This window comes from Anopheles arabiensis, chromosome 2 (assembly GCF_016920715.1).
Source record: "Anopheles arabiensis isolate DONGOLA chromosome 2, AaraD3, whole genome shotgun sequence".
In the NCBI taxonomy this organism is placed as follows: Eukaryota; Metazoa; Arthropoda; class Insecta; order Diptera; family Culicidae; genus Anopheles; species Anopheles arabiensis.
In genome coordinates, this window is record NC_053517.1 from 49,783,673 (window position 1) to 49,806,218 (window position 22,546).

Genomic DNA, 22,546 nt, shown 5'->3' on the forward strand with positions numbered 1-22,546 from the left:
AATAAGGCGAGATAAAAGAGAGTCGAAGAGAGGCAGAAGAGAAAGAGAGATTGAAAAAGCGAGAGATAGCAGGGTAAGAACGCAAATGAGACACATTATTTAGAGAAAAAAGGTGATATTGAAGGAAAGTGTCTGCACCTTAAACGATTAAATAGAGACACCTCTAAGGACAGTGGATTGGAAAATTACCTCTGCTTCAATTTTTAATGGAAGATAAATGCGACAAGCTGATTATTTCAACCATATCTTCAATCTTACTTCCCCGAAATGGGATGAAAATATTTGATTGACAGGTTTTTTTAATCCCTCCCCTAAGTATGACGTCCGTAGGATTTGATTTGGTACAATTTATGGACATTACTTTTCTCTTTTCTCTCCCCCACGAGTAAATCGCGCGCTCCATTTCTCTCATCTGCCCCACAGAAATTCGATTTTTCCTCCAAGTAGGCGAGAAAAACTCACCTACGTGCTCACGAAAAGAGTATTTTCCCAATAAATTCCAACTCGCTCTCATAAATTCTCACCATCTCGCTCTCTCGCGCTCTCTTTCTAGCGTGCGCTGTTCAGTGTGAATTTTCCCGTAACAAAATTGGCTCCTCTCGCCGCAACCTCATTGGCCCAGGAGTTGGCGAGAATGGGTCACGAAATCGTTCCGGAGCATCTCTCCGCGTTTGAGCTGCACGGTCAGGTAGGTCGGTCGGGACGGGTCAGGTTCAGGTTTTGGTCTCTCAGGTCGGTCGCTGGTGAAAAGTGGGCTCAGTTTTCAATCTTTACTCGCACCGTGCCCGTGTGTCATCCGGAGCGACGTCGTCGTAATGGTGACAACCAGGGGGAACAAAATGGAGCAACACTTTCTGGCTGCGTTGGCACTGTGCAAGACGGCGATGGCGGCGTCGGCAGCTGCAACCGAACAGCAGACATCGGTATCGGCAGCATCCACGACGGTGGCTTCCGGATCCGCAATGCTGCTGCTGGTGGCCCCAGTCACGGCCTAAAACACTCTTCAGTGCTTCCGCTCCCACCCCCTCCCCCACCTCTTTGTGCCAGGCGCAGAAGACAGCGAGGAAGGGACGGCAGTGTGCGGGTTTGCGGTGAATTTAGTGAAGGAAGCGATCGAAACCTAAGCGTGTATGGTTCTTTAATCATTTCTGGTGGGGGGGCAGTCTCAGTGTGCCATTTCTTTCTTACGCACACACACGCACACACACACACATACACACACACACTCACAGTAACACACCCTGCAAAAACAGTGAAACGTTGCGGTCCCAGCCGTTAAGAAAATTATAGAAAGGAAACGAAACATATATCTGTGTATGTGTGCATGTCCGTGTGCGTGTGTTGGTCGGTTGGTGTGCAAGTTGGAAGGAAAAGGGAAGGAAAAATTAATCTGTGCAAATGGGGCAAGAGATTTTAGCTTGGAAAACAGGTGAATTGGCTACATCTTTGACCCCGTTGAGGTGACCGTAGCGAGGGCACACGATTGCGTAGCCCCCTATGAGTGTCTGGTTGTGTATGTGTGTTCGTGTGCGAGCGTGCGCGCACGTTCGCGTGCATGTGTGCTGACAGGCCATCGTCATACAACGTGAACAATTATGTGTGTGTGCGCGGGTGCGTTCGTGCTTCTGTGCGCGTGTCTGAGAGTTGTTCAAATGTAAAAGTGGTTGAGTGTGTGAAGATTAGAAATAAGTGCAGATTGCAGAGATGTGAATGTGTTTTAAAAGATTGGAAACAGGGGTTGTGAAAAGGAAATGAAAAATGAAAGAAAGTGACTGTATGTCGTTCAGTGGTGCGTATGTGCGTGAGTGTGCGCACGTTCTTGGATGAGATATCAGTAGTGTACGCGTTTGTGTGCGTGAGACCGATAAAAGGATAGGAAAAGAAAAAAAACAAATGTCTCAAAGCTTTGCATGCATGAAAAACTCCACAACCAGGATGGGCAAAAATTGCATAGTATTCTCCAACAGGAGTTTCTTCGCTAGTGGTTTAAAATAATAGCTCCCCCCCCTCCTCCCTCCCTAACCGATCCGTTCTCAGGAGATTCGGCTTGTTTCCACTCGTAAAATTCTTTGTGTAGAGGAGAAAATGTTTGAAAAACCTGGCTTTTAGCTGCTCAAATGAAACATACAACCATGAAATGGACTGGCATCGAGATGCTCTCCAATTTCGCTGACGACTAGCAATATGTATGTGCGCGTAAGTGTGTGGGTGTATGTGCGCGTGTTTGTATGCGTGAGATGTGAAGATGTTTTTTCCTTTAGTATTCTCTTCAAATACTCGAACAGTGGACCTGCATCCCCCTTGTGGCAAAGTATCATACACTAAGCCATTTTCATCGAAAGCAATGCCAGTGAAACATTATCAAAGTAGTCGCTGACTAACTAATGAACGGCTCCCTTTCCCAAGAGCAAATCATGCTGGGAAGAGCTTCTACACCAACACATACAGCGGCACACACAGTCGTTCGGGAGGAAAACTGATCCACACAAACGCGGAGTAACAGAGCTATGGGAGGCACCATCAAGCGTGCAATAGAGAATCGCTCGATACAATGAGCGCAAATGTGAATTGAAGAAGCGAACCCAAATAGTATAGCGATCCAGGATTCATTGGATACATTCGTACGTTACCAATAAGTACATACTATGTACTGGATTATTATTACTGGTTTATGCAATAACATTTTCACCTCATCGCCATGAAGTTGTCCAGGAAAAGAAATCAATGCGTTCAAAGTAACCTCGAGAGCAAATCTGCCCTACACCTCCAAATCTCCAACCCCCCCCCCACCCTCTTCCTCTCTCAGCAACCCTCACACCCTTCCACCTTACAGTGCGCTACATGATGCATGCGTGCGCCTGCGTGTGTACATGTGTGCGTTCGCGTCTCGTGTGTTTCGTAGCGTTTTTTTTTGTGTGTTCATTCTCTTCACTATCTGCTTTTCCACGTCGAGCCGTTGCCAAAGGGAAATGTTCAGTTTTCCACTCCACTCAGATGGACGTGCGCGCGCAAATACACTCACACTGCCTCACACGCACACAATCGTACCAATGAAAGTATGGCGGATCGGACTCGCATTTGTCCGACACTCTGCTCCCGTACTCGAGGAGGCTGTTCGCGTGCGTGCGTGCATACGTGCGCGCTTGTATGTGTTCGTGGTTTGCACGTGAATGCTGTGGCAAGATCAATGGAGCGAGAATCGAGTTTGCTTGATTGCTCTAAAGAAACATGTTTGCTTAACACCTGTGAAAATCAAACGAAATCCCAATAAACAATAACACTCCGCCACAGATGCGATGAGTTTGCACAGCAACACAATATTCCAACTCACACACCAGAGTTCACAGCAAAAAGGAAAATAGTAACGAAAAATATGTTGTCCAGAAGCAGCACCACCTTGACCGTTATTTCCGCTCAGGACGAAAATACATTTCCTTTCGCAATGATGTGAGAACAATTGAGAGCAAATCTGCTACGGCCGTTGAGTAAAAGGTCGCTACGCGTAGTGATTCTGTGTTCCCGTCCGCCATTAGAATGAAGAATGAGAGCGAGAGTGACGGAAAGAGAGAGCGTATCAGTGGCATGATAGAGAGAGTGTGATAGAGAGAGAGATAGAGGGAGAGAGAAAGAGAGAAAGAGGGAAAGTTTCTAAAGTGATAAAAGAGGTATGAAAAAGAAGTGGAGCAAGTGATGGCAAAAATATACGGATGTGGCTTTTTTTCGAAATGTCCTCCAAGTTTGTTTGCGTGTCCGTTTGTGCTGGTATTTGTGGGAGCGCGTGTGTGTATGAGTGTGTGTGTGTGTGTTTGTGTGGTGATCGTGTGCGACTTGTGAAGTTTACCAGCAGCACCAAGTGCCAGTGGAAAAAAAAATCTACAGATCGAAAATCCTTCCTCTGTCCCTGTTTCTGGTGCGCACAATGTGAGATGTGAGGGTGAACCGTTTGCTTCTCTTTTTTGCAGCGCTGAGACGCGTCCGTTGCGTTTGCTCTTTACTTTGTAGTTTTTTTTGTATCACTGTACAATACCTTTTTTGTAAAAATGTGAAGGAATTCTTTAAAATGTTGATATGATATGAATAGAGGATAGTTCAATGTGGAACTCAGTGTTGTTATTGTAAAAAAACTGATACATTCCAGTTTGCTAACAGATTTGCGAGTAGTATACTACTCTACTCTTTGTGTGTGTGTGTGTGTGTGTGTGTTCGTCTGCAGTGAATTGCAAAATTTATGGGTTCAATTACATCGAAAAGAAAGTTTTCGTTGTTGTGATCTTTATCGCCAATCTCGTGCAGTTGCAATAAGTTACCATTTTTCCCTTTTCACAGTTGTACAATGGAACGCACAAAGATAAGATAATTAGCAAATAAATGCGCCCAAAGGCAAGTGAGCATTATCGGTGCAAGTGTACAGTGCAGGTGTGGGATGAGCATTGCAGCAACAAGAAAAGCCATGTAAACGAAAGCAGCAGTACCGGTGGGCAGTGCAGTGGATTAACAGAGTGCAAAAACACGGTGCACGGTAGAAAAGATTAACGTTCATTACAGGTGCACCAGCAAGAACACCGTTGTGGAAGTGCGTGAAACGAGTGACACGGTGAACATAGTGTAAGCAACATAGTTTAAGAACAACCAGTGAATTCGATCGCTTGAATCGAGACGGATGATAGTGAGGGTTGGCAAACAGTAAAGTGCTTGCCGCGAAGGAGTAACCGTACAACCAGAGCCAGGGAAAGTGGTTGTTTTTTTTTATTGCTGCTAAAGTGCCAAGCCGATGCTGGTGTAGCTTCGTAGCTTTACAGGCGTTTTCTCGATCCCCCACCTCCAGCCGCCAGACACCAGACTCGGCGACTCCCGACGACAGCGGAAGTACACTCCACAGGCACCGGTCAGTTTGGCTTGTTTTTGGAAACCGTTCCATTTTTTGCGAGTCAGTTGCGAGTTCAGTGTCGGTGGTGGTGGTGGAGGTTGATTTTCTGCTCGCAACGGAGTACACATCGAGATCCAGCAACATCAGAGGTGCTAGAACGGCCATCACACTTTCCGTTGGGCTTTAAACAAGTGCACATCAAGAGTCCTGCAGATCGTAACAGATGATGGTACCATCAGAAATCGATAATTACTGCGCTCCCGATTTAAAGCATGATATGACAGCAGCAAAGCCATAGGAAAATCCAGCGTGGAACGACGCAGTAAATATTTAAAACAGAAATTTCTGTGAAAGATAGAGGAAAAAACATATTCCCAAGCATTCTAATTCGATTGCTTTGCACGCAGTGGAACAACTGGAACCAACAAATACGCACGTAACAACAGTAACAACAAGCACAACAATACCAACGCAGCCACCGACAGTAACCAAAGCAACAACGTCAACGGTCAACTACTACTCCACCAAACTCTAGCCAAACTCAGCGAGCGGCGGCCTCCCCAACAACGGACCCTGTTGGAGTGCATCGCCTCCCATCATCATCATCATCATCATCAACAACAACAACAACAACAACAACCAGCTGTCTGTTGGCCAGGGAGAGAAATTATCTCGGGCTGCAGTCATCCGTCATCCGTCTGGCGCACCACACTGCACCGGTCGGTGTCCTGTCGTCATTGTTGCCCCGTCGCCACCCAACCCCCTCCGCATCCCGCATTAGGCGCGCGCTTGTCGATACGTTCGTCATCGCCGTCGTCATCACACCACCACCAGCATCATCATCATTGCCATATCGCAACGATTGTGCTATTGGAAACAAAATGGCGGGTGGCGAGCATACATTCGGTAGAAAGACATTTCACAAACCAACCTATTGCCATCACTGTTCGGATCTGCTGTGGGGGCTCATCGGACAAGGATACATCTGTGAAGGTGCGTGTTGATTCACTGAGTTTCAATCTTGTTTGGGGCGTATTTTTTTATCTCCATTTTAGCTGCTTCTGGTGTGTTGTATATTTTTATGTTGTGTTTCATCGGTTCCGTACTTACTTGCTTATCTCTTGGCGCCAGTTCTCTGGCTCTCTTTCTGGTCGTCCCGACGATTCTCTCTTTTACTTTCTACCTTTTTACCACTGAGAGTTTGGTCCACTTTTAGCTTCACATTTCAGGAAGTCTTGTGTTTAGATGAATAAACATGTACTGTGAAGATTCAGTTGTATCGTAAAGCACGTAATTGCAAGAAAACAATAGTGCTGAAATTCTGTACGTCATCTTAATTCTTTTGGATTGATGTTATTAAGGCGTCCAATAAATGACATTGTTGGTCACCCAAAAACAAATATTTTAATATATTGTGCCATGTTTCAAACCCCAGGCTTACCATGTACGTGTTTCAAGTCTTCTTACTATTATGAACGTCCAATTTTACAGAATATTAAAGGGCTTTACAATCACTAGAACACTCATATTTAGCGCCAAATTACTATGAAAGCACGAGATAAAAGTAACATGGTAATCATGACCTAATTCTTGATTTTAGAATGTCTTATTTGTTTTGAGATGATTTTGATAAATTATTATTATTATTAAGTTTTTATTCAATGGACAGTTTTAGTCCTGATGAATTTTCTTAGGTTTAAACTTAACTTAGGCTACAAACTTAACTTATCGACTATATCCTGGCGCAAATGCGGTATTTAATGTATCAAACTCCAAAAATTGGTAGACTTCATTAAAAGCTCTGCACATATAAATTGTACGACGACGAGGGAAATTAAGCATAGGTCGCGTGCGTAGAGGGGTCTTCAAAGCATAGATGTCCAATCGCTGGAGTAGGGATGAACATTCGATGTTCCCCGTTAGGAAACCTTCAACGAACATTTGCTGCGCTATACGACGCCTGTCACTTAGTTTTTTCAAGCTAAAAAGCTTTTTGCGTACTTCGTTGGATGGATACATTTTGTACAGGATCATTGATTAGAAAATATTCAACAGAAAATCTGAACTATATATTTTGATAGTAAAATTTATTCGCTCAAACGCTTCGTCGAAATTTTAGTCTCAAAAATACGAAACTTAAAAAAATTGTAAGACCTGTAAGCGATAAAAGATCACCTTTAATTTGTTTTAAATGTTTTTAATTTCATCTATTTCATATTATAAAAACAAGTAATAGAAAAATGCAAAAAAATGTTTTCATATCATAGACGTTTTCATTAATGCATTATTTAAAGTTTAAATGGTTGATGGTATGGTGAAGTTATTTACATAAGCAATATAATGTTAAAGAATTTTATCTGTGAAATTTTTTGTTTGCCATGTTGCATCTCTTTATCTTAAATGAGATATTCTGTATAAATTTTGTGGTATGCCTAAAATGAAATCTATACCCTGTAAACACACAATATATATGATTCTAATCCAACTTCGAACGACCATACTACACCAACCTGTATGCGACCCTCTACTTGTTTGCGAACCGCTTCGCTTTTGCTCACTATTAGCATCGAGCAAATCGATGAAGGGCTTTTCATGCGTCATCACTGTTCATTGCCACCAGTGGACCAGTAGTTGTGTACAGTGAGCAGGCCTGCTGCTAGCGGTGGTGCTTGGTTGGAATTTTTTCACCCCGTTAATCGGCGTGTCCGGGTATGGTCACGACTTAAGGGAACGGCAGAAAATAGATTCAATGCTGAACACATAGTATACCCCCGAAAGTTAACATAAACATCGGACAAGAGCGCTGCTGCATATGTTCACGTGCGATCGTTTTCAGTACTTGATCGCGGATTTTTAATTGTTTGAGGCCTGTTTAACGATTCGTGAAGATTTTTCACAAGAAATTAAGAAAATTTTACCCAGGAAATCATCACATTGAAATTTAAGTTATACAATCGAAATGAATAGTTTGAACCTATCAAATCACAAACAACAAAGGCCAGTTATTGTTTGTTTAAACAATCATTATGTATACACCCTAATACACGGCATATTTATCAATCAGCCACAGAAGTCTAAGACTTTTTTAATAGGACACAGCTAGTTCTTATAATGTAAAATAAAATAAAAAAAAATAGTCAAACAATTAATGAGTAACCATGCGCCTCCATTCAGTTAAAAATTAATTTATAGCTCAATATCATCAGAACGAACTGCAAAGCGCCAGTAGGAAAACCATCTTATTGATATATATTTCTATTGAAACTCAGGTTCAAGCTTAAAACGATTTGACTAGGGGGATTGAAAATATATTACTTTTGGTAAAGCAGCATGCGTCTCCATGTGCTTTATAAGCAATATTTTGTATTATTACAAAGATAAAACAATAATAGAGCAACTTCAATACTTGGAATATTTTTCCTGCCTTTTTATTTTATAAATTTTATATCTTATTAGCATGTACATTCATTATATTGTGAGCAATTACGTTGATTCGTTTGCACTGGTGCATTTGTATCGGCGTTGACACGATGAGTTACTTATCGCTCTCTGATTGCGAGATTCTCTGAGTACCGTTGTTATCACCACGAGCTCTGGTTTCGCAGAGCTCATTTTCTTCATTCCACCCCAAACCATTTCTACAGCATAATGTTATTGATTTGTTAATCAACCAAACTTTTCGAACAACAATAACAACGACATTGCTGGAAACAGTACAGCAGGGTGCGCGTCTATTAAACATTCTGTTCTTTCACTCGTCTGCTTTGATTTTTATTCCATACACTTATTAAACAACGCTAATATCGTTTTCTTATCTTTTTCATTGCAGTGTGTAACTTTATAGTACATGAAAAGTGCGTAACCAACATCGTAACACCGTGCACAGGCGTTGCACCCTATCTGATCCGTAACCCGGTGGCGCACTGTTGGTCCGAACCATCACATCATAAGCGCAAGTTTTGTTCGGTTTGTCGCAAGCGTTTAGATGAAACTCCCGCCGTTCATTGCTTGAGTAAGTAAATATACAACGTACCTCCGCTGATGTGTCGCTTGTGTTGTGTTTGCATTTTTGTACATTGTTTTTAGATGCCTCATACATCCAGCAATTCATTTTCTTTAGTTCTGCCCATAACACAATTGGAGCGTATTATAGGCGGAGCAGCACCTGTTGCTATGGTTATTTCTGGATTAGTACACAATCATGCTGCTCTTGCTAGCTCTCATGCATTTATTTATGGATTAAACTGCCATTCATACTGATCTATAAAGTGATCTAAAAAAAACATTCCCTTTGCCATGTATTGCAAAATATCTTGATTTATTTTATCAAATTATTTTAACTTTCTAACAACTACCATTCTTTTCACTGCAGTATGTGAACACTTTGCACATGTCGAGTGTCAGGATTTTGCCATCCCCGACTGTAAGGAGAATGCAACCTACGTTCCGGGCAAGGAATTGGGCCACGTCAAACATCAGCACCACTGGCGCGAAGGCAACCTGCCACAATCGTCCAAGTGTGCGTACTGTAAGAAGACGTGCTGGTCTTACGAATGCCTTACAGGTACGGTATAACTCGACGCTTTTCGAACGTTCCCGGCCCTGATTAACACATCCGTTTCCCACTTCCATTCTACCCCCAATGCAGGTTATCGTTGCGAATGGTGCGGCACAACTACCCACGGCGGTTGCAGAAACAACATCTCGGCCGAATGTACGTTTGGCACATTGCAGCCCATCTATCTGCCACCACACGCAGTGTCCATACCGCGGACGGAAGTGCCGATGGAGGCGATCATCGGTGTGCAGAATCGCAACAAAGGAACGCCTGGATTACAGCGCGACTATTCCTGTCGTAAGTGTTGGTTTTTCGAGCTATTTGATATCCTGTTTTGTTCATCGATGCAAACTCATTCACTGGTTCATTCATTCGGTGCTAAATTAATTCTTCTCACCAAACAAACCCTCATCAATCGAAAACGTAAGCATATCACTCTTAGCAATCGCCAATCGAACGAAAAATTACTCTAGGAGGAGGAGTGTGTTCTAAATCTTTATTCGATCTAACAATTCATTTACTATTGGCTCATTTAGCAATCGAATGGTCAGCAAATGCTGCACGCTCGAGAAGCGACCTGAAACGCATTCGGCAATACACATCTTCTGATTCTATTCACTGTTCGCATCTGGTGTCATGTTTCCGTGTTTGTGGTTGATTTAACAACGCCAGGTTTCATTATTTTCCATCTCCATTTTCTTTCTATCTTTTTTCTTGATGTCCTTGTTTTTCTTTTTATTTTCTTTCTTTATGTCGCTGTTGCCACTCATCGCCAATTTAAACAAAAACAAACCATTCCTCAATATCGAAATACATAAAAAAATCCACCGCACCTGTGCCACAACCTGCGCTCTCTTCGTGTGATTGTGCTCGTCTGCCTGTGTGTCTCTTTTCTGCTACATGTGCACCCCGCTCCTTTTCGCCCTACCCTTTACTTCACCTGCTCGGTATATCTATTGCTACTATTGTCGCCCGCACACCATACCACGTTATCACCACCGTTGGTTCGCTCTGTCCCACGCTGTGAAACATGGCGGTGGCGCTATTGTCTGTTGGCCTCCGATGGGTTTCTTGCAAAACCACTCGATACGTGCGACCTATTGCGTGATATAATGATCGCATGCATCCGGCGCTTGACACGTCCGCAGCGGAACTGTGGACCATCGGCATGCATCAGGAGGAGCAGCATCAGCAACAGAAACATCAGCAACAGCAGCAACAGCAGCAGGAGCAAATTGAATATTGCAGCGAAAGCACAGAACTTTTGCTCCACAGTGTGCGGCAGGAGGAGCGTCAGCATCACGGTCGCACCGCTCCGCTATCACCCGTGAGCTTCACCTTCTACGATGACGATGACAGTGTTTCCAGTGCGATTGGATCGATTCCAGCCCTGGAAAGGAGCGATCAGCAGCAGAAGCAAAAGCCAGACGACCAGCAGCAGCAATGCCATCAGCAGCAGCAGCACCAGCACCAGCAATACCACAGTGATAATAGCTTGCTGCTGCAAACGGACGATGACTGGCCGATGCGGCCGACACGCAGCCGCAACCTTATCCATCCTGCCCTGCGGCGTACCAAAGCTGCCACCGCCGGACCACCGACCGATACGCTGGTGACGCGCAGCCGTTCCTTTCAGGATCAAACTAACAGCATTCCAAAGCGCTTCGTTAAATCAGCCGCCTGCTACAGTCCCCGGTTCTTGGCGCGGTTTCGCAAAAAGCACCAGGCACCCCGGAGATCTCCCTCCCCGCTGGACGCACGCCGGGCTGGATTTAATGGTGGCGAACTGGCGAAGCTGCTGCTCGTTCACGCTGGTACCACCACCAACAGCAGCAGCAGCACCAGCGAGCCAACGACGATGGCCCCAATACGGACCGCGCTTGCACCGGTGCTGGTGCACACTCCTTCCGGTTCGTTGACGTCATCGTCCGCTTGTGCTTCGGGCCCGCCGCTACTACTTACCGTGTGCGGGATGAACGGGGAGGTGGACGATGCAGCAGGAACGGTGGAACGTTCGCACTCCTTCGACTGCACCACTGCTGCAGCGGCAGCCACACCTACGGTGGGGCGACATTTCGGTCACCATCTTACGGTGGCGTCAGCGAACGAGCTGCTGCTTACCTGCGTCGAGCCGAGGCGCGTAGTGTCGTACGATGACGTCAGTGGGTTTAGCTTCATCGACGACGACAACGAGGGCGGTTCCGAACCGAACGGTAGCACGACTGCTAGTGCAGTCGGTGCAGCATTAGTGGGCTGCACTAATGAACCCACCACCACCTCGGTGAGCCCGACCGGAAGCGCCGATAGCGATACGCAGCGTCAGCGCCACCGTGCAGCGACGGTCGGTAGGGCGGAGCAGCAGGGCGCACTGTCGCACTCACCAACGCAGCACCTGCTCGGTCGTATCTATCGACAGATGCGAAAGTGCTCCATGGGCTGGAGCAAAACTGGATGTCGTGTACGCAGAGGTGCGACTTTTATTTTCTGTTTTATTTTATTTCATTTTTTTCTTTTTCTTGTTTGAGTTTGCTTTTAGTTGCTTTAGATTTTATGTGTAACTTTTCTTTCATTTTTTAAAGGACCCCTACTAATCATTTGTTTGTTTGTTTCTGTTTGTGCGTCATTGTTTTTTTATGATTTCATTTTATATTAACCTCACAAGAACTTGCGTTTCTGTTTTTACCAGCAAGAGTGACGCATCTGCTTTATGTCCTTAATTGATGTATTGGTCTTCTGCTTACCAACGTTTTACCAGCCCTTACTAACACTGAAACAATACCGACTAAATTGGCAACCGAGGGCCTGTGCTGCCAGAATCGCATCCATCGCAACACTCAATCCACACGAGCAAAAGCGAGAGATTGAGAGAGCGTGCAAGAGACAGAGAAAAGGAGAGTGAGAAAAAAGTGCGAAAAGGAGCGAAAAGTTCAAGCCCCGAAGTTGGCTGAAAACTTCTTTCTTTCCTCGAATTCACCTACACAATGAATGTGTCAGATGCAACAGGAGGGCTAAAGTTTTGTCATCAACCAGTACAGAGCGGCTGCAAACCTGCACAAAAGCATGCACTCCAAATGCGCGTACTGAATGCAATGCTGAAAAAAAACACAGACACATACATACAGGTATACCCCACAACACAGACACGGTGTACTGAGCTACAAGTGATCCTGATTGCCTACCAAATACGACGCCGGAAAGAGAAGTTCGAAAAGAGCGAACAGAGCACCAGTCCGCGGACAGCATAAAGGTGTACAATATACATGTGTGTGTGTGTGCGTTGTTCTCTGGTGTCGATCCATCGTAGATAGAGAGGTGGACGGACTGCTACCGTTTGCTAGATTGCTCGTCCGGTGCTGTTAATTTGGTGCGAAAATCGATAAAGTTAAGGTGTCCTGTTTTTCTTGCTTGTATATTTTATTTATTTTTCACACTGTTAATTGCGAATGCTCCCTGACATTTTCACACTTTTGCCCAAAAACGGTTCGGTCGCTCCCGTGTTCCTGTGGGCCCGTTGGGTGTGTGAGGTGTGTGCGTGTTTGTTTGTTCACCAGGAATTGGTGCTCACGCTCGGGACAGCTACACACAGCCACGGTCGTCAAAAACCCTCCCCCAGCACTAACACCGACAGAAGCGAATGCATGCTAAATGTGCTGTAGTTGGCATCGATTGAATATTTCATTCCGCATATACTGAAGCACATCCTTTCTGGCAGTGTGGAATGGGATGGAATATTGCTCAACTAGGTTGGATACGCTCTGCCATAAACAAACCAAAAATTGCAGCTAAATGGAATGGTTTGAGTTGAGTTTTTCATTCTGTTTTTATTACCTTCTCACCTGTTTATGAACGATGCTCTTATAGTGTAAGCAAACATTCACGTTTCATGACAAAACTACATTTACACCGAATCTATCTCTCTCTCTCTCTCTCTTTCCTTTTTTCATGCCTTTCATGTCCATCCTGCATAATGCTTGAACTTCCACAATTTCGAATCGGAACCCTGCCATGCGGACGGGGACAAAACGACACTCTACATCGTTTTCCGTCTTCCCTTTCTACCTCCTTTTCCCCCTCCTCCCTGCCATCCACCACTCTTTTCCACTCAAACTCAATCACCCACCACCCAACCCCAACAGCTCGCAGCATCTCCGAGGAGATAACTACAGAGAACCGCTATCGGGACGATGAGTACGTACCAAGAGGCGAGAGCAGCGGCTCCGGTACTCACTCGAAGCCAGATTCTGCGCATAAGCCCGATAAAGATAAGGATAAGAAAGATAAGGACAAGGAGGAGCGCGATGAAGGTACGTACGCATTTGTGTGTGTTTGTGTGTATGTGTATATGTTAGTGTGTTTGTGTATGAATTGGTGGGTGTGGGTGGTTATGTTTGTGAAACGGCGAGAGAACCGCTCGTTAAAATTCCCATTGTTTGCACGACCGGAAACCGGAGTTTCTATGGGAGCAGTGAGTGCTCCACTTTTCTACACTCATACACAGCCTCCTAAAACCAGACACACGGTAGAACTGGAAACGATGCCTTCAGTTTCGTTCTACGGGAAAATGTGCATAGTGTGCATGCTAAAAGTGCAACAGCTTTCCAATTCCTTCGAAACAGCTGCAGCATGCCAACAGATAAAAATGGCAATGGATGTTTTCTGTTTCGCAGGAAACTGTAAGCTGTGTTGGTGCTGGTGGGCAATATTGGTGGCTCTTGCAAGGGGTGTTACTTAAACAATTGCCGCTTACCATTCTCGCTTTTTTACAGAAACAATCAAGGTATTCGACGGAAACTGTTCATATCGAAGAAGAATTTTCAGAGCCATTAATGTACCTAGAACATGCTCGTTGGAACAACTGTTGACCACCGCCTTGAGGGCCTTCCACATAGCCAGGGATCCAAATGTAAGTCTATCTACGTTCTAACCTACTAACCATCCAGAACTAACCGAACGATTATCACACCCTGTGCTTGCAGCTATTTTTTCTCACTGATGTCTATGGTGATGAGGTCAGATTGCAGGACCCAACTCCAGTACCCGGCCTACATCGTGTGGAGGGCAAAAGACCAGCTATATACTTAAGATTTCGGTGAGTACCCAGGCCAAACCGCTATTCGTTCTGTTCGGGAGCGTTCACCAACATCTGCGCTTATCTGTCCCTCCCCGCAGTGATAAGGAGAATGATCACGGCTTTGTACGAGTCTATCCGGGTAAGCTGCAGGTGGAGAACGCTTACGTTATCATACCGGTGGACAACGATACCACCGTCAAGGATCTGATTTGCGAATCGCTGAAAAAGTTCGGCCTGCAAAGCCACCAGATCGAGGACTACCGCTGTTCGGAGATACTGCTCGATCGGGGCGTCACCGAGCGCGTCCTGTCGTGGAACGAGCGGCCCTGGGAAATTATGAAGCAGCTCGGGAAGGATTCGATACGGCAGATGGAGCTGATGCGCTTCTACCTGCAGCTGAAGCAGGATCCGCATGGGCCGAATCTGGCACTGTTCGTGGGCAACCTGCCGCCGGGGCTGTCGCAGCGCAACTACGAGCACATACTGACGGAGTTTCTGGGCTTCGAGAACAAGTTCAGTAGCATCGGACCGATCTACTACGAGTACGGCTCGCTAGTGATAACCTACGAAAATGCATCAAAGGCTGTAAGTGTGCGCAACGGCAATCGCACTGCCCCACAGTACGGTGTGCTTTAACGCTTAATCTCTTCCCATCGCCATGCAGGTCCGTGCATTCCAAGCACTGCGGGAGTCGAAGTACGAGGAGAAACATTTGCTCGTGCTGCTGTTGCCCAACATCGAACCGAGCATGGTGCCGGCCGGTGTCCAACCATTGCTAGTGTTTGTCAATGTCAAGTCCGGTGGATGCCAGGGTCTAGAGCTTATTAGTAGTTTTCGTAAATTATTAAATCCATATCAAGTGTTTGATTTGGATAACGGTGGACCACTGCCTGGGTATGTTCCTGGGATTTATGTTCCTTTGTTGTTTCGTTCAGCTCAACTCAAGCGCTGTTTAACGATCACATCATGCTTTTTTGCAGGCTGTACGTTTTCCGACACATTCAGGACTACAAGATTCTGGTGTGCGGTGGCGATGGTACGATCGGTTGGGTGTTGCAGTGCCTGGATAACGTTGGTCAAGATTCGGAATGCTCTAGCCCTCCGTGCGCCATCGTACCCTTGGGCACTGGTAAGTGGCGCACATTCACGCATGTTGCGAAACATCTCCCTGCATCGCTTGCATCCTGTTCTGTTTGCAGGTAACGATCTGGCACGCGTACTGCGCTGGGGCGCCGGTTACACCGGTGGCGAGGATCCACTAAATCTGCTGCGTGACGTTATCGACGCGGAAGAGATACGGCTCGATCGCTGGACGGTGGTGTTCCATCCGGAGGACAAGCCCGAAGATGCCACCCCGAAGGCGCAACCCAACTCAACCGGTAAGAAGAAGAAAATCCAACAGCAACAACAGCAACAGCAACAGCAATTGCAACAGCAACAACAACAACAACAGCAGAACCAGCAACACCATCACCCATCGGTGGCGATCGTGGCCAACCCGTCGCAAGGTCATTTGCTGTACTTTGATGGCTCAATCGCATTTATCTCATTCTCTCTCTGTCTCTCTCACTCTCTTATTCTCCCTCTGTTTCTCTGTATCTGTTATCCTAATTTCTTGCATTTGGCCGTCATCGCTTTACTTGCTACCAATATTTTCCCTTTACTGTCTCTCTCATCACAAAACACAAATCTTGCTCTTGATCCTCCCGTTTACATATATTATATTCCTCCGCTCCCAACTTTCTCTGATGCCATTATGTCAGTTGTGTCTTTCTACACACACACCTACAAACACACAAACAGTATTTACTACCCTCGCATCCATGAAATCACCTAAACAGGTGGCGAGTGGTTGTGTTCAATAATTCGTAGTTAAGAAAACAGCAGACACAAAACGGCACAAATACTCCATGCAAAAGTACATGAAATAACCAATCCACAAAACACCCTGTAACCAACAACAAAAAACCGTACATAGTTGATGCAATCCACCGTAGCAAGTTGTACAAACCCCTTATCTGTGTGCAATGCCGTGTACTAACTACAACTGGCTTGCCTGCTTGCTTACTTACTTACTTACTTTCCGTTACTATGCTACCGACAGTAGTGGTTAAACTACCCGGTTCCATTCCACAGTAGAAGCCCAACCATGGTGCCGATCGAACTTTGTACATCCGTTCGTAGCTTGTAAGGAATGAATGGTATCTGCATGCTGTGTGTACTTTTTGGTTGTCATCTATCACAATTCAGAACAGGATGATGACTAACAAGCGGCAAAAAGCAGATGCATCGTATTTGCTTGAGATAAAAATAAGAATGAAACACAAGCAAACAAGCAAATGTCAAAACATTCAATTAGAAATATCTTATCTTATTAATTTTGATTTTTAAAGTATGAAGCAAAGAATTATGTCAACTAGTTTGAAATGTAATTTTTGGATATCAGTAGCGTAAGTTGCACCGTTTGATGAGATTGGTTTGAAATTGAAACGACTGAAGTAAATATTATGCAAACTAACGCAAACATAATGGCAATGGTGGAAACCGAATTATCTGGGACACACACACAAAAATACCCCGACAGTATACTTCTCTCACCACCAAAAGATCCAACCTAACAACCACAGACATAGTTGATGGATGTTGCTGTAAATACTGTTCTAGGCCGGTCGATGTTGTTGTTGATATGCTCGTTGTCATTATTGGAATGAATGTATTTGGTGTGTATGAGGCAAGATGTGTTGCACTTCGTCGATTCTTTGGTTTTAGTAGAAAGCCAAACAAAAAAAAAATCAAATACAGCAATGAACTCTGCTATCTCGTTCCCCATATACCGTCGGGCAGGGGCGGATTAAGCAGTATGCAAACTAAGCGACTGGATGGGGCCATGAGAAAAGGAACCCATCTCCCGCTCACAAGTAAATTTACTTCTCAATCCTTCTCTATTTTATAACTCCTCAAACATTTTCCTCCACTCGTGTTAATCCGCCACTGCCCTCGGGCTAGCCTTTCCGCACCCTACGAAACCGGAATCGAACGGAGGACAACGCTCTTGCACCCGTCATCAGCTGTACCGTGTATAGCCCGTTTGCCGCGAGACCTACTACCACCAAAGCTCTATTAATATATCCCAATCTTTTACCACCGTACACAGTTGTTGGAGGCGCACAGAGTGAGGACAACTCGCAAATATTCGTGATGAACAACTACTTTGGTATCGGCATCGATGCCGATCTGTGCTTGGACTTCCATAATGCGCGCGAGGAAAACCCGAACAAGTTCAACTCCCGCCTGCACAACAAGGGCGTGTACGTGAAGATGGGCCTACGCAAGATGGTGGGAAGGAAGATGGTCAAGGAGCTGCACAAGGAACTCCGGCTCGAGGTGGACGGGAAGGTTGTGGAGCTGCCCCCGGTAGAGGGTATCATCATACTGAATATCTTAAGGTACGTGTACCGTTGCTTTCGTGCGATTCAAGTGAGGTATTGATTGGGATGTTGGCCTTGTAGCTGGGGATCCGGAGCAAATCCATGGGGCCCGGAAAAGGAGGATCAATTCAGCAAGCCCAACCATTGGGACGGTATGCTGGAAGTCGTTGGCGTTACAGGTGTAGTGCATTTAGGGCAAATTCAGTCCGGGTTGCGGTCGGCCATGCGAATAGCACAGGTAAGTGTTTGGCGAATGGAATTAAGTTGTACGCTCGTACGCTTTTCCGCAGGCTCTAATCGTATCAATCTGGTGTCCTCTTTCACGCAGGGTGGTCACATCAAAATTCATCTTCATTCCGACATACCGGTACAGGTTGATGGAGAGCCGTGGGTTCAAAGCCCCGGTGACGTTGTCGTTCTAAAATCGGCATTAAAGGTAAGCGCAACCCAGTTTACGTATCTAACTCGCAAAAAAAAATATTTTAAAAAAACATTATTTTACGCTTGTGGTAGAAATTTTGAGTTTCAGTTTTGTTAGTCTGTGCATGGTAATTTACGACTATCGTATTGTTTTGTTTTGCTTCTTACTTTTATGTTGCTTCACTTTCATTCACTAGTATGATTTTGCACCACATGAAAGCAAAAATAAGTGTGAAAATTGGCATGTTCTGTCGTGTTTGAAACCGTACATGAATTTTAAAGCATCTGGTCATATACCATTCACCTCAATCTGTACATCCATTTCAACGATAGAAGAAATATTACATCGACCTAGTAGTGTAGCAAATTATGTTCATTGGTTTCATTAAACTTTTTTTTATACTTTTCTCGGACATTTTACACTTCATCTACATCGAAACAGACCTGTTTGGCGTCATGCTTAATCATTATATGTTGATCATAACCTATCTCAAATTATTGAAATTATTGTTTGTATAAATTGCAACTAATAACATGACAAAAGATACTTACACCTAAGAGAAGCATTCACGAAACCTTGAACATTGTACAAATGTCAACGTAAAATTTATGTTCGTTATGTTTTTTTTAATTGAATATTTGGTATAATTTTAACGCCTATACCAAGTGAAAATCGGTTTATAATTAAAATTATCCATCTTGTGAATAATCATTTCCTATCATCTCTTCATCGTATCAAGACAATATATACTAGTGAAAAATATTAATTGTATCATAAACGACTGTATAAATCTAAAATGTCACTCAGTTGCTAAAAGTATAATTTTGTTCATAAACATGCCTTCTCTTACTCCCACCGTATTTGTTTTCCCACCGAGACAAAATTTACGACGCATTTGTATGTAGTAAACATATATGACTGTTCCGAAGTTGTGATTGGACGCGGCATTCCCTGGTACCTGGTACCGTAAACCAACCCCCCAAGACTGTGTGTGGTTTGCGTGGCTGTCTGATCGTGTGTAGGTGTGTGCGTGTGTGTGTGTGCGTGTGTGTTTGTGTGTGTACGTGTCATGAATGTAACATTAACACAAACCATAGAAAGTAAAACGAGTGCTATTCTATTCATTGTTTGTTCCAAGCATTAGATCCCATTTCCTACCTAAATACTGATCCAACCTTATAAATGCTATTAACTTTCTATTAGGCAACGATGCTGAAGAAAATTAAGAGCAAACGGAGGCTAACAGAACCGCATATCTCACCGGCCGTTGCGGGATTCTCGCAAGGGGGAGCTCCAGAAAATGGAGATCGTGATAAAGATGCCCTGAGCGGAACCTAGAGTACCCGTCCGTCCGGTCCTAGCTTTCTATTCTCCTGTTTTCTATGAAATCACCATACAAACATACAAACCAACCAACCGACAAACCAACCAGCAAAATTCAATTGCAACCATTGCAAACGAAGCGTTAAACAAACAGTGGCGCGTACCATAGTCCGGCAAACGTGTAATGCGGCAACGATAACTAAAGAAACACACCCCATAGTATACACAGTCATATTTGCTAAACAGCGGAAGATGGTGGTTTGAGCTTAACATGCACTCGTTAAGTTTTTGAGGAAAAAAATAATGCCCCTAACGCTAACGCTTTTTGCCATACTTTAAATCGTACGTGAAATGCGTTTCTACTCTATAAATATACATATATTCGCTTATTCTATTGTGTATTGATCATGCGTACAAGATCGCAGATTACAGCCGGGTAGCATAAGTTATTTTCTGCAAAAGAACCGTTACTAGTTACATGCAGGATGAGTTAGTGATGATAAAAAGGCGCAAAACATTTCGTATTTCCAACAACACCCCAGCTAATCCTCCTCCACCTCTTGCTCCTCCTACTCATCCTTCTCTTCCTCTTCCCCCTCCTCCTCATCCTCCTTCTCCAGGAGGTGAGCATTACACTATAAATTTGTATTCAAAATACACTCACATACTACAAATGCCTTCCAATGAATTGTTCTTTCCGTTATTCGGTGAGATTATAGAGGATAGTATTGCATAGGAGTATAGAAGATTTAAGTTTATCCCAATCGTCCCATTCTTAATTGTACTTCTAAAGTTGCCATCTTTATCATAACCTCAACCGAAGGCTAACAATCAATTCGCTCTCACACAGGAAAAAACCAAAGATTTTTTAAAGAATACAAATAGGAACATTCAAACTGTAAAGCACCACGATATACGTGTGTAAATGCCCAATTGACAACAGCAACTACTTCAGCTATCAAATACCACCCAACGCCTCCAGCTCTCACTTCTTACAGTGATCCCAAATTACTCTACCGTTCATTTCCTCTGTCTTACTTTTTCTCTCTCTTTCTCTCCGTCACGTTAAACTGCACTTTATGGTACGTGTATTTCGAATGACTTGATATGTATACTAATCGATTGATCTATTGACGCACGCCACAAGTAGTGAGAAGTATCGCCATTTCCGACCATACCGACCATACCCCCTACCGAACACTTACCAGCTGATACACAGTAGAGAAGAAATGCAAACCCTGTTCCAATTGATTGTTATGAAAGGACACCAACACACCGTACTTGTCACCAAAACATCCACCACCAACATTTAGGCGCAAACCAGGCTGTAATACACACTTTCTGAAGTATTGATAGTAATCGAACGTATCACCTTCGCATCATCCTGACCCATATTTGCATCGATCCCTGTTCCGACGAATTTCATGTTTTTGAATGTAAGATTACATCGACACCTCACAGTTATTATTTTTATAGTTAAACTGTTATTATCAATTGACAGTTAGTTTTTTGTTTGATTTAAATTCTAACAGCATAGCATTTTATCACACCACCATGTATCGTGCCGCTCGTATGATGCAGTTTAAATCACACTATCTCGATTTGGATTCTGGACTCCGACTGATGCTACATTTGTTTGTTCTGCATTTTTCTTTTCCATTCTTAAAGCATTTATTTCTCTATTCCTTTTACTTATCAATGATTGCTCATGCTATCCGCCTCAGGATATTGCTACTGTTTGATAGTTCACTTTATCTGTGCCTTGTTCTTTCTATATACATTTCTTCTTGCCTCTATTGTCTTGTTACGGTTTTGTAGGAAGTACAACATTCGCCTATTATATCTTACACATCTCTTTTATGAGCATATTTCACGTAAACACGTTTGTTCTCCTGTCAGCTAGCCTACATACAAGCTCATCTTGGACAGTTATAGGCAACATTACATTACTGTTTGCTAACCGTTGCATAACGAGTTTTACCTATGGTTATCTCATGTCACTTTATAGTTTGAACGTTATATACATCTATTTGATTAGAAATTACTTCTTCTTCTGATTTGTAACTGCTTTAGAATAGTTTTGTTGGTTATGAAGGGTTCCATAATCGAGACGTAACTTGTTTTTTATTATTATTGTTATTATTATTTCGCTAATATTCATAACATTTCAGCAACATGTTTGTGGTGCGCAGTTTATTGCATTTGTTTTGCTCTTGTTCAATTTTTACATACTGAGTAATTTGTCTTTTTATTTCTGAGCCTTATTTCTATCGACGATACCCACGTCATCAATAGTATTGTTCCGTGGTATATATTATCTTTACTTTCAATGATGTAGTTTGCTAATAAACACAATACATTTTTAAACTATTTTTATACTTCTTTTCTTGCTCTCAAATTAAACATGACGCATATATACCTCACCACGATCAAATACGATGCTAAAACTGGTTCTCAATTCTTCTTTCTTCTTTCTTTTTTTTATTCAAACGTGGATGTCAAACAAACAAATCTAACCTTATTGAACGTTACCAATCACTGATTTATGTCGGCAATGACAATTTGTTACAAAAACAATCTGTAACATGCCGGAAATGCGCATTCCATCACGTTCGCTAACATTCATCAAACAAATCAACCAACCGCAACAAACAACAAATGAACCTCCTTTGCGTTCATGCTATACCATATATTTGCTTTAAATTTTGGTTACACACACAACAACAACAACAAAAAAAACAATTTCTTCGGAACATGAAACGATGCTGAACCTCAAACCGTTCACGGTTATACAATCTGTTGCTAAATTCTATCACTACCCCGATACACTTCATACATACGGCAAACAAACAAACCAACAACAACAAACTGCAATAAC

General features: G+C 43.6%; 1 protein-coding gene across 8 annotated transcripts in view; it reads left to right on the plus strand.

Annotated features, from left to right (window-relative positions):
* The first annotated feature begins 630 nt into the window (after positions 1-630).
* Positions 631-22,546, plus strand: part of LOC120898494 (diacylglycerol kinase theta) — a 30,629-nt gene continuing 8,713 nt past the window's right edge. Inside the window, exons 1-17 of one of the 8 annotated variants that reach the window (XM_040304426.1) lie at positions 753-1,128; positions 4,327-5,189; positions 5,275-5,860; positions 8,697-8,879; positions 9,240-9,431; positions 9,516-9,722; positions 10,574-11,893; positions 13,562-13,729; positions 14,192-14,328; positions 14,402-14,514; positions 14,595-15,081; positions 15,161-15,390; positions 15,477-15,625; positions 15,696-16,004; positions 17,651-17,942; positions 18,006-18,162; positions 18,253-18,360. In XM_040304426.1, the coding sequence (XP_040160360.1) occupies positions 5,749-5,860; positions 8,697-8,879; positions 9,240-9,431; positions 9,516-9,722; positions 10,574-11,893; positions 13,562-13,729; positions 14,192-14,328; positions 14,402-14,514; positions 14,595-15,081; positions 15,161-15,390; positions 15,477-15,625; positions 15,696-16,004; positions 17,651-17,942; positions 18,006-18,162; positions 18,253-18,360 (4,164 nt within the window). In that variant the 5' untranslated portion in view covers positions 753-1,128; positions 4,327-5,189; positions 5,275-5,748. Of the gene's footprint in view, positions 689-752; positions 1,129-4,326; positions 5,861-8,696; positions 8,880-9,239; positions 9,432-9,515; positions 9,723-10,573; positions 11,894-13,561; positions 13,730-14,191; positions 14,329-14,401; positions 14,515-14,594; positions 15,082-15,160; positions 15,391-15,476; positions 15,626-15,695; positions 16,005-17,650; positions 17,943-18,005; positions 18,163-18,252; positions 18,361-19,548; positions 22,408-22,546 lie in introns of those variants that run through there. The other 7 variants (XM_040304431.1, XM_040304429.1, XM_040304430.1 and 4 more) reach the window with 7 other exon arrangements.